Source organism: Populus nigra, chromosome 7, assembly GCF_951802175.1.
Source record: "Populus nigra chromosome 7, ddPopNigr1.1, whole genome shotgun sequence".
Classification (NCBI taxonomy): Eukaryota; Viridiplantae; Streptophyta; class Magnoliopsida; order Malpighiales; family Salicaceae; genus Populus; species Populus nigra.
This window is the reverse complement of record NC_084858.1, coordinates 17,018,172-17,031,397: the sequence shown is the minus strand read 5'-3', so window position 1 is coordinate 17,031,397 and position 13,226 is coordinate 17,018,172. Positions and strand designations below refer to the sequence as shown.

Here is a 13,226-nt window from a genome sequence, read left to right as displayed (position 1 = left end):
TCGCCACTTAGTATTCTGGTCGTTAGGAATCCTAACTAGTCTCAGAAATTAGATACGAAGACTAGTTGTGTAAATGAAAGGTATTAACACTCCATTTACATCATACCTAAGGTAAGTTCTATTGTTTTGTTGCCTGATAAAAAATATAATCTTATTGCATTTTTAATTATTGGTCTGTTTAGAAGAACAAGAAAAGCCCTCCTCATCTTCAATGTTGTTTCTTGCTTGACCACTATTTTATTTTCCACTAGGTCACCAATTACAAACAATCCTTAGCATACAAACAATTAGAAAACACTCAAATGAAATTTAAAAGTAAAAGATACCAACAAAAAAGCCTTAGCATACAAATTCTTACACCTTGGTTTCTACTAACCACCGTTATTAATGATTAAATATAAGAGAGTATTGGAAATATTATCTTTTCACGATACCACTCAGAAGAAATTTAAGGGAAAAAAAAAAGAACTCGCACCAAATTATAATGATAGTTGTAAGAGGAAGTGCTATAATAAACTAAATAAATGAGAAATACAAATGAAAAAAAACAAATAAGACAACATGTCAAATTACTCTGCAAGAAAATTTTTTAAAAGCAAGGGAAATGCCGAAAAAAAATACTTCATCTTTATTTACCAATAAAAATTATTGCACGTTAGATTGCTTATTGCACACTTCCATCCATTTAACTACACGTATAATATATGAACAAACAGGCACTTTGCCATCTAAAAATGATTTCACGCTGGTAGTCCATGCCTTCCGTGGAGGAAATTGGCCTTCGTTCTATTCAATTCAGCTACAACATTGCTAGTGTCCATCCTCTCTCTAGGAAACCTTTCAGAGCAAAAAACTCCCACCTCACTAATTGAAGTCAAACACTGCAGGATTTGATCGGAACTTGCTCCCTGATCAACTTCTCTCAAAAGTGTCGGATCCGCAACTTGTAGCACACGGTCAGGCAATGTCATTTTAACATAATTGTGAAGTCCTATCCCGTCCTCAAACATGCTATCTGTAGGTCTTTTTCCTGTAATCATCTCAACAATAGGGTGCCATAGCTGTATACGTCCCCATAAGTTGACACCATGCTTCCCATTCCGTACTCTGCAATGAGTTTGTATGCATGGTTAATTAATCAGGTTGTAAATAATGGAATGTATATCCTTCCAGAGTTTTATGGTACCTGGGGCTGCATAGCCGATGGTGCCTTCTAATCCAACGTAGCTTGTCTGACTCAAGGATGACTGACCCGATTCTTCAGAAAGGAACTTCAATAATCCAAAGTCCCCGACATGAGCAGTCATATCCCTGTCAAGAAGAACGTTGCTGGGCTTAAGATCACAATGGACAATCTGCATTTCACAGTCGTTGTGCAAATAGTCGAGTGCACTAGCAACATCAACTGCAATGTTTAATCTCTGAATGAGATTCAAAGTTCTTGGCTCTGGCACTTCATGATCTGATGTATGGATTGGATGCAACCATTCTTCTAGACTTCCATTTATCATTAACTCATAAACAATCGCTTTGAAATCATTACCTTGAAAATCGACTCCAGCAAATGCACTTAAAACTTTGACAAGATTTCGGTGCCTCAGGTTTAACAAGGTTGCACGTTCAGTCATAAAGCTTTTGGCAGCTCCTTCGCGTAGCAAGTTGAACACTTTCACAGCAACAACAACTCCATCCAAAGCGAGAACTCCTTTATATACAGACCCAAAACTACGGGAACCAATTAAATTGTCAAAAGAGAATCCATTAGTTGCTTGACGAAGGTCCTCATAGGCTACCCTTCGGAATGGCACCTCACATGACAAATTTGAAGTGAGCTCATTTTTTGTTTTTTTCAAGCGACACAAAAATAAAAATGAGGTCATCAAGATTAATCCGATAAAGCCAAAAGAAATTGTGACTCCCAATATTAGCTTGGTAGAAGATTTTGGCTTTGAATTTGAAGTGCATATGGACAGATTCAGCTGAAGTATTCCTCCACAAAGATTCTTGTTCCCTGAAACTGAAACAGCACTTGCATTCTGAAAGACACCATGCACAGGCACCTCTCCTTCAAGGTCATTAAATGACAGATACAAATTCTTCAACAACATCAAGTCTCGTTTTTGGCCAGTCAAGTTGTTGTAAGAGAGATTAAGATCTTGAAGTGCTCTCAAGGAGCTCAAAGACTCAGAAATGAGGCCTTGGAAGAAGTTTCCATCCAAAAACAACTGTTCCAAACTCATACAACTGCCAAGACTTTCGGGAATTTCCCCTGATAGCCTGTTTTTGGAGATGTCCAAGTATCCAAGATTCGCTAACTTACCCACAAGGAACCCGTCAATTGATTTTCAGAGAGGACGAGATAGTTTGACAGGGATGAAATGCTAATGATCTCTTTCGGTATGGGACCGCTCAGATTATTTTGGGAGAGAGCCAAGAGCACCAAGTTCCGGCTTGTAGAAACTAAAGGTTATACCAAATTAGCACTTTAAAATTGCAAATACAGGAAATCTAATATTGAATCGGGCTCATATTTTTTCAAGTTATTCTATAAATAATTTTCGTACAAAAAATTATTGTGATGCTTATCAATCTATTGGATCTTTTAAAATTATGACTTGAGCCTGAATGCTACCATTGGTCAAATTTTTTTTATTTTTTCTATGCTTTTTTGGTTTTATTATTTTATTTGAATTTTTTAGTTTCATTTATACTTTAAAATTTTTAGTTGTTTTAGAGTAGAAGTTGGATTTCCCGACACACAGTTTTCTGGCAATGATGATCAGCTTGGTGATACTAATAAAGAAGACAATCCACCTCTAAATGCACGCGCCTATGTACCCATAGATCATAGTGGGTGCGGTTTTGGTACACCTCACGTTTGACCTAGTCAAATGATGAATACATGGAGGTTTTCACTCTTTTTTTTTTATCCATGGTTTTAGCCTTTGCGGATTGCTAATTATTTCTGTGTCTTTTGCTGGTTTTGGTTACTTCCTTTGACCATGTTCTTGTTTTATCGTCGAATATTTCATACCTTAATTGAATTAAATAGTTAAATTTGCGGTGGATGCCTCACTTGCAACCCATTTAAGCTTCACTTTTGTTGAATCTTTCATACCTTTCCAATCATTTTTCTTTATCGAATTTTTGCCGCATTGTTATGCATATAAATGAGTCTCTTTTCTCTAATAACTTATTACCGTATTAATTTTAAGAATTGATTTTAAATTTTATTCAAAAAAATTAATTCTTATGATAAGTAATCTATTTTTAATCTCTTTATATTATTTTATATTTTTATAATTGTATAGTGTCCGATAATTTCCTTTAGCCATCAGGTCCACTCTTTTGAGTTGAAATTCGAAATAATGTGGAAATGTATAATTGAACCTTATCGTAGTCTATACGGCTACTTGATGAATCCATGGATGATCCAAAATGCCTTTTGAATTCTGTATGCCTCTAGTGCCATGCTTCGTGTCTCCTATACGCTGTTTCACGTTATATATATATATATATATATATATGTTCCCCCTCCTTCATTATCGTTCACACGAGCTGCCCGAGCTGCCTGAACCTCCCCATCTTCACTACCATCCTTGTGTCTTCCTAACTAGCTAGCTCCGTACACATACCTAAACATTTTGTTTCTTAAAAGTCCCAGCTTTTTCTTCGTGTCATAAATGGATGCTAAAAGAAAATATAATCAATACTTGACAATAATACTCTTTGCTACCGTTATTTTTGTATCATGTTCCAACCCAATAATGGCAGCGAGTCCATTAGCGAGTGATGATCATCAGCTTGGAGATAATCCGCACCAATATATGCCCCGTAATCCAGACAGTTTGCATGGTAGTCCATGCCGATATGCACCCGGAAGTCTTAGTAGATGCAGAGTTGGTGGACCTCCAGTTTAACGTAGTAAAATGATGAATGAATAATCCAGGGAGCTTTTCTCTTAAACTTACCAAAAACTAGCCTGCAAGGCATGTCAACCCCTGAAGTTTCACTTTTTTAACCCATGGCTTTAGCCTTCGAGGAATGCTAATTATTTCTGTGTCTTTTGCTGGTTTGAGTGTTACTTGTTAATTTTGATCATATGCTCTTGTTTTAGTGGTTTGAGGGAGATTTGTGAGGTTTCCGAGTTGACAATTTCTAGATCTGATCCCAATATTGGGTTCTCCTGTTATGGGGTTTCGTACAGGCCTCAATTGAGATGAGATGATGTCAGAGCTCCCTCTTTTTTATTTTTTTTCCCCCTCAACTACATATATATAGCCGAAAGAATCTGCTTATTATATCCTATTTATCATAAAAAAATATATAAATTTCCTTCGATCCCATCAATCATAAACTATACATGGAAATCCTACTTAACTTTCACCGTTATCTAGCCAGCCCCCTCGGAACGATTCCGTTGACAAGGAATATATATATATAATTTGAATTACAATACACACTACTTAAGACTAATACATGTCCAAATAGAAATTTACTCAAACAGCTCTGCAAAATCAAACATTACTGTTTCATGTCCAAAACGCTGAAAGCACCATCACTTCATTAGGCAAAATCAATATTAGATAGTCTCTTTATTTATTTATTTTTGTAGCAGATAAATTTTTTTCCCCTATATTTGTTCTTTTTTTTCTTCTTTTTTTTGTCTGGTTCCTATATTTTGATTTAGCTATTAATTTAATAGCCTTTTTATTATACTCTCAATAATTATCAAAAAAAAAACCCTCTCGTAATAAATTACGGCATTATGGATTCAGCCAAAGCCAATAACTCAGTCTGCTAAAGATTTAGTATAAATAATAATGAATTTATTAGATGATGTTCATCAAAATACACTACTTCAGCAAATTATTTTATATATGATACATCAAATTGAGCAACAGGATGCGTCTAGAATTGTTTCTTGCCGACTTACATGTATCCTACTATATTTATTTATTTATTTGTCTGTGGCAAAACCAAAGATTGAGTCAGTTAACAGGGGCGGAGCCAAGACATTAATTAGGTTTAGCAGGGCCAAATTAGAAGCAAAACTTTAAAGGGAGCAGAAGTTAAAATTTACTGATTTCAGAGCTAAAATTTTTAATTATTCAAGGGGGAGGTGGGGAAAAAATAATATTTGCAAGGGTCGGGTCTCTTGTCAGCCACTCCTTACATTTTTTTTTTATTCGAGAAAATCCTATTTCCTGAAGAGCATATTTTATGGGTGTAAGTGAGCGAGTAAAACTCTAGATGTTTCAAGTTTTTACAAGAGATATACGTTCTGACTTGAATTCGAAACTTGCTATATAGATCTCAAACCTTTTGTCATCATGCTACGTCCTTTGAGGACACCCCTTGCATTCGCACCTGGCAGTTAAGCTAATTGAGAGAAATAGGGTTTGTATATAAATAAATTTAATGTACCCATGGTAATTGGTTACATACTAAAATATTTACATAATTGGTTACATACTAAAATAGGGTTTATCAGTATAATTTCAAAAAATTTCTTGTAAAGATACGGAAAGCCAAGGCTCTTACTTAAGTTCCCCTCTTCGGCCATCCGCTTCTTCCTTCAAATTCCCCGGTCTGAGAACAAGCCCTTCTAGCAAAGATTGGGCAAGGCAATGAAAGCTTTCAAGCTAGCAAGCGAGTTAATAGATAAACTAATGAAAGAAAAGAATTGAAAAGACAGAAAGGAAAGAGTTTCTTGAAGCCCTCCTACCTTCCTCTGTGATATAGGGCTTACATCTCTGGGAAGACAGATCATATGAGGCCTTACCTCCGCTCCAGAATCATGTTTTAACTTCAGCTTTAGAGCCAGTTTGTTTTGCAAATATCCTCACCACTTATTCCTCTCCTTCTTCCCTGAATACACAGTCTATCCTGTTTGTATTAATTACTAAGCCCAAAATCCATTGTAGTGGTAAATACGTGCGTTTAGAACAAAGGTCATTAAGGTTTATCAGCTTGGCCCAAAAATAAAGAATGATGCTCTCGTATAATCCTTCCATGTTTTCTTTTATGACCTGAAATTTGGATTCAGACCCTTCCCCTGTATTTTAGATAAATCTCGGACAGACGTATTATCAACTCAATGCACTACTAATTGAAATGGAACTCGTGAGCTCAGCCGATGATGGGCTACAAAGGGAGGGAATGGAAGGGGATTCTTTTCCTAATGTTGAACCCTGAAGGTAGGGCTTAAACCATATATATATCCATGCAAGTTCTTATCACATCCTCCAATTGCACTTGTGCCACCTCTGCGGTTTATCCATGCTATATTTTCCAAATTTAGTTATCCAGGGGATAGAAAAAAACTTTTAGTCATTTCCTGCAGCAATATGTGCAACAGAGGATAATTTTTACCTAATTTTCAAACCTAATTTTCAGTTTTTTAGGTTGTTATTTATTTCATTAAGGATTGTCATAATCAAAAAATTCACATCATAAAGTTTTAAAAGAGAGTTTTTAGAATAACCCATGCAAAATTATGGCGTGTAATGATTAACAAAACACTTCTAAATATATGATTAAAGCAAAACACAAACCGCATCTATGGTATAAAAACAAACGAAGCCTAAAACACTCCTTAGGAAAGCTGGCAGCTATGGTGTATATCTTCTCCAGTCCCAACCGCATCTCCACATGATATGGTAACTAATAGCTGACAAGAAAATATGTATGTATGGATATTGATTTTTGGGTCCAACTAACAGAAGCACGTTTACAAATGCTAACGTTCATTTGGCGTTTGATCTTGTTCGTAGACTTTGAATACGAGAAGAGAGGATTTCAAGGGAATTACTAATGAGCTTTCCATTCTGGAGAGCTCACGGACTTGTATGTAGTGTTCCTCTTGAATGTTCTCGAGTCTTGACAACTATATTGGGTTGCTAGCATTTTCATGTTAGCCACACTACATTGTTTTGTTTACTGGTATACTCTTCCAAACTGACAATTGCAGCTGAAAATTTATCCCAAGCAAAGAGATTCCGCTGATTCCTGCAGCAATATGTGCAACAGAGGATAATTTTTACCAGTTGGTGATCCTTTAAGAATTGGGATTTGAGGCTACTAACCATTTCCTGCTGTGATTTTGATGATTGTACCGCATCCCCAGTTTCTACTTCGGATTGAGCATTTAGCAAGCCTGAAGCTTTCCAACGGTGAAATTGCACCACCTATTTACAATTACATATAATTTGACTGCAGCAAGATAATTAGGCCAAACTCATTAAATTAGTTATTGGGAGTGTGTGTTTGGCTTTGCGATGAAGATGTATATTTTTTAAAAAAATTAAAAATACATTAAAATTATTTTTTTAAAATTTCTTTTATTTTTAAGATGAACACATTAAAAACATTAGAAAACACTAAAACAATATTAATTTGATATTTTTTCAAGCCAAATACATCAAAACACACGCTGTACATAACAGGCGCTTAAGTGAAGAAGTGATTGTATTTGTGTACTCACTGAATATTGATTGAGATTATCATGTATCAGGAGCAGTGAAAATACATGAAGTGCATGCAAAATGTTGACAAACTCCTGCTTAAACAACTCGTTTCCCCTTACTAATTGCAGCGGCTCCATTAGTAGTTCTGTGAAATCTGAAAACAAGCTTTTTCCTCGACAAGAACAAATATCAAACCCAAGCACATGCATTCTTGCTAAGCATATATCAAATCCTAACTGTTGATGAGATGCTAGATCTGAAGAACACCAGTACATATTGCTGGATGCCAGCATGTGTGGCATCAATTCAAGCACATGTATTGACCTATGTAAGCATGTTTTTCAATACACGGGGAACGAGTTTCGCATCATTGCCATGAGCACTATCATGGCTAAACCAGTGTAAGTGCAAGTCTCTCCCCTTCAATTATCTGTGAAAGAAAATTGATAAATTATAGTAGAAAACAATGAAAAAAAATTAAGTATCTGAGACTTTACCTAGCATAAATTTGGTAGCAGAAGGAAAGATTACAGAAAAACAAGAGTTCATGAACGGTAAATACATATTGGTCACAAAATAAACTCTACATGAATCGACATGCAGCGAGATGCAGAGCTAATAGCATATGCTGTTGGGAAATGATTCACAGATGGAAGAAATAACAGGAATAGCAACCTAGAGTGTTCAACAATGACCACCCACCACAGCACTTGAATTGTTTGAATACATCCCCAGCTCAACACCCAAGCAAACATAGAAAAGTATCAGAAGCAGAAGCAAAAAAATAGAGCAGTGAAAGCAAGCACGGCCAGTATGGACTCTGCACAGAACTGATTCTGAATTGACTTGGTTTTACAGATATTTGCAAAGAGGTCTTGGGTGTGATTTTGGAGGATCATATATGAATAAGGAAGAAGAAATCAACAAATACAACCGCAATCTGTTCAAAATCGACATGACTTTAACCTGTAACATTTCCACTCACTTTTGATATTACGATTAAAGTTTAAAGGAAACTGTAATTTTCCATTTTCACATTGTTTGATTCATCTGTTCCACTATCTTCTTCAAACTTGACAAGGAAAAAACCTACAAGCATATTTCCAAGGATTGACTACCAAGCATGTATAAGCAAATGAACATTTGCTTTTTCTTCTCCAGAATGACTATAGAGAAAAAGGCTATTGGCTCCACAAAATGGCAGGTGACTGTTCACAGTATTGGAAGAGTCGAACTTGACATGTAAACTTCATAACTTTAGTCTAGGAAGCAGTTCAGCTTACTTCACAGCTTCTATTCAAGTTCATCAGATCTTGGATTTATGACCCTAAGAATGCATCAACCTTGCTATTTGTTCTCCTTGACAAAAACTTCATGCAAATGGGTGGTTTTACACCTGCTAGAGCAAGTATTGAACTAGGCAAAGTCCATATCCCATCCCCACAAATCAAACCAGAAGCCACTGCTGGCCCAAAAGCATCTGCCTTCACCTTGTCAATCTTTTCCCAAATAAATAGAATCAAGCTTCCCACACACATGTCGATGGCAAAGTATGAGCCAATATAGAAAGGTATAGCCATTGCCATTGGATTGGGAATGAACCTAGCCCATTTCTTACCCAATGCATCCTTGATCAAATTTATCAGAATAGCTGCACCAAAGAATCCATAACAAAGATAGAGGCAATTCTTTGGTAGAGCCGAGAAGCCTTCTACCCCCAATATAGCCATGTTTCGATACACAGTAGCATAAGGAGCAGGGTATTGACTTCCAGTAGTCCCAAGATCCTTGAAGGCCTTGAAAAAGAGCCAAAAGACGCTAGGGGAAATTATGCAACCCATTGCAGTGCCAATCAGTTGGCTCACAAACATAGACCGTGGTGAGGACAAGGTTAGATAACCAGTCTTGAAATCTTGAGAGAGGTCAGAAGCCGTGGAGACTATATTCATCATGACTCCACAGGCAGCTAGACCTGCAAGAACTCCACCATGTGAGGCACCAGCCCATGCCCCAATTACAAAAATAGCAAGCTTCCCATAGGTTGATGCAAGGGACCAATCAGTGAGGCCACATCCATAAGCATTACAAAATGCCAGGGTTGGGGCAAAGATGTAGATGACCAGTATGTAATACCATTTGAGTTCATGAAAAATATGTGGAAGTGTGGCAGTAGAGATGGCAGCAATCGCGACATAGCCTGCAATAGAAAACCATGTTGGGATTTGATCTTTCAGAAAGAGTCTGGTTCGTTGTTGCTCATCATAGGAGATCTTGGAGCTCTCGGGAGAGGAACGGTCAGCAATAGGGAGATTACTGGTTGCATTTCTCACTCGAAGTTGAAAAAACAAGGCAGCAAGCGTTCGGCTTAGCACCTTGAAGAAGTTGTACAGACCATCACCCAAAATCAAGGCAATGGCAATAAATACCTGGTCCATCACATAAAGTGTTGGTATGTACAAAGCCTTCAAGAAGTATGTTAAAACACGGCACTCTTGTCATCTTAACCTTATTAGACACTTACCTTGTAACCTTGGAGGCCATGCAGGCTGGATGCTTCGAGGTCTGCTGGATACCAATCACCCTTTTTCGTATCTATCAGAGGCCACATGAGACCCCACGAAAGAATTCCTCCAAGCAATACAGATACGTTTATGATGTATGGGCAAATCATTCCAACTCCGACATATGTTGCTGAGAAATCAAAGAAGAATCTGTACATATAGCAAGAACAATATTATTAAAAGAAACCACATCTAATTTGAAACAAAGCGCCCTAATAAATGTATCTACATTCTAAAAGACATGAAAATTTTTGAAAACAATAAATTTACTGGTTTTCATATGCTTTAAGCCCAAGTGAGGGAAAGCTAGCAAATCCACAACCATCTCCTGCAGTATAGAACCATTGAAAGACACCCCACAAGAAGCTGAATGAGAAGAACTTGCCCAAGACCTTCACTTGTTTCCTGCAATGGTAGAAAAAGAAAGTTGGATACTTTCACATGCCGGATGATCATTTAACTATAAGTGCATTAGGTCTGACAGTGCCTTACTTTGCTAGCTTGGCTCCTGCAGGAGTGTGAAAGCTGTTGATGAGATGAGCAGTCGCAGTGCCACTTGGATATGTCAATTTGAAGTCAACAATCATGACCTGGAAGCAACCCAGGTAACAAAGAATATTAGTTTTTGGCAAAATTAATAAATTCAACAAAACATAAAATGCAGAGGAAAGTTTTCAATTTCCTATAATCATATGACAAAGTTGAATGGTAATATATGTTGGAAAGTGAACCTTCCGGAGAGGCACCACTGAAAAGAGTCCAAGAAAGCTGACAACAAACAGAAAGCCAATCATCCAAGAAAGGGATGGATTTTTAAAGGCATCAGTATGTTCTGTTGATTGTTTGGCCACAGCTTCACTCATTCCAAACAGGTAGCTCCCAAAGCCTCCTATTAAACGGAAACAGAATACAAATTATTGAATGAAAACCATTACTTGTATGAAATTCAACAAGCTTAAAATCGTCATAAGCGTAATCACAAATTAGCTGTTTCATTACAAAAGTTTCAGGTTCAAAACAAGTTTGGAACGCACGCAGCCATGCTTATATTGATTACTAAGATAACAAATTAGAAATAACAGTGTATTCATCTCCTCATAAAGTTGATGATTCTCAGTCAATGAACAAGCTCAATAGAGTAAAATCTACACTAAAGGTTTAATTAATAAAGCTCAAGCTCACTACTAGCATTCTAGAAAGAGATCAATTATTCACATTTTCTTTCTTTTTATTACTAACGGAGTCTTTCTCCATCTAATACAACTTTGAACTTTGTAAGTCATCCAAATCCGGCTCATATATATTGAATTGTAAACCAAATATCTTCTCTGGTGAGACTGTGGACCAAAAAGGTTGCGTGCCTTTACTGCCGGCCGCACTTTATGCTTGGTGGAGCACTCGAAACCTAAGAAAAAACTAGAAGAAATAATAAAAAGTAGACACCTCCCCCCTGCCCCCCCAACTCCCACCCACCACCACCATTACCACACTCCACGAAAAAAGGGAAAATCTGGTAAAGAAAATTATTAGAGAAGACTTTCATCAAACTTTTTAAAGAAAGTAGATTTGTTCATGTCTCTCAGCTAAAACATCGCTTAAAATTTAGTTTTTAGGTTGGGGGAAAATCTCTTTAAATTAATGAAAGAAAGAAAAATCACTAAAACATCTCATGAAATCTTAATTTTGATGTGTCTCTCAGCTAGTTTAGGCAGTAAAATATTATTAGGTTCAAGGATCATCTAAATCTAATCGTTTCTGAGAGAAAAAGGGATCTGGAGAGAAAAAGGGCTGCCTTATCATGTAATCTAGCAACTAGAAAAAAGATATATTGACATTGTATTTGAGTAACTAATCACTTGATCAAAGAAGCCTAGATATCTCATCAACCCAAAATGGAAAATCTTGAATTAAAAATACTTAACAGGTGCAGAAAGTATACCACTAAAGGCAATGCCAGAGGAGGCAACCACACAAGTCTGAATAACAGTGTTCTCTTGCCTGGTAAAGGGTTGCTTCAAAAGGCCAGACCTTTCAACAAACTTTGTCCAGGTCTTGATGAAAAAGAACCCCAAAAGACCAGCAGAGACATTGAGGGACGGTATGATACCAGTTGTAAGATTGAGCTTCATAACTATGAAGCTGAACAAAATACTCAACACAAAGCTGACCACAAAGGCCCTCAATGTCAGCTGATTCCTCCATGAAGGCACTTCTTGATTCTCAAATACCCTTTCCACTGACAACCCATTTTCTTCCTCTTTCTTGTCCTCCTTTTCGTGATCATCATCTCTTCCATTGTGATCCATTTTCTTTTCTTGAAAAAAAAAATGATACTTTGTTTTAGTGAATCTTTACGAAGGCTGGATAGATGGGACTATGCTAAGTAAGTCAAGGTTGTTGAGATTATTAATGATACGTTAGGAAGTGTGCAAGCAACTGGGGATGATGACAGTGATCCAAAAAAGACAACTTGTTTGACTCATGTTTATCGGTGCAAGGAGACTCATCCATTCTAATGCTTTTTAAGTTCAACTTTTATTTTTAATTCTTTAAGAAAACTATATATTTATATCTTATTAGCGATATTTATAAATTTATTTAAGTTTTTATTAGCGATATGAAATTTTCTTCCAAGTAAATATTACAGTAGAATTATGAGAGTTGTTAAGCTTAGTTTGAACAAGTAGTCCACTGATTTAAAATATAATTTTGATTGAGTTTTAAAATAAATGTGAAGACGGATTTAGTTAGAGTTTGTTTCGAAACGTAGTGCAAATTATATTCACTTGAATTTTAAATTTTATAAAAAATTATATTTTTAGATTTTTTTAATGTGATAATATCAAAAATAATTTTTTAAAAAATAAAAAATATTATTTTAATATAATTTTAAACAAAAACAATTTAAATCACAATCACTGTTACAATCTCAAATATTCTTAAAAATTTAAAAATCTTATAAATACTCCTACAACTTGATAATCACGGTGAAAACTTGATTTTCTTTCAAAATAATATAAGTTTAACTTTAAAAACATTAACTTACTCCGTTCATAATTCAGACCGATACAATTTATAACCTAAACTTTCACCTATAGTTTTGAAACTCGATTCAATCTGACCAGTCGACTCAGGACCCAGTCAACCTAGAGCTGAAATCGGACCGGGTTGAAGAAATAAGGGAAGGAAAAACTCG

General features: G+C 36.2%; 1 protein-coding gene and 1 pseudogene across 1 annotated transcript; both read right to left on the bottom strand.

Moving 5' to 3' along the window:
- Window positions 1–627: 627 nt before the first annotated feature.
- Window positions 628–3,864, bottom strand: LOC133700130 (probable LRR receptor-like serine/threonine-protein kinase At3g47570; annotated as a pseudogene).
- Window positions 3,865–8,410: 4,546 nt separating this feature from the next.
- LOC133699759 (probable metal-nicotianamine transporter YSL5) lies at window positions 8,411–12,528 on the bottom strand. Its single transcript, XM_062123192.1, has 6 exons — window positions 11,970–12,528; window positions 10,762–10,919; window positions 10,523–10,620; window positions 10,301–10,435; window positions 9,991–10,180; window positions 8,411–9,895 (listed from the first exon to the last, which is right to left on the bottom strand). The coding sequence occupies exons 1-6, from the start codon at window positions 12,334–12,336 to the stop codon at window positions 8,789–8,791; spliced, it is 2,055 nt and encodes a 684-aa protein (XP_061979176.1). The 5' UTR covers window positions 12,337–12,528; the 3' UTR covers window positions 8,411–8,788.
- Window positions 12,529–13,226: the final 698 nt, after the last annotated feature.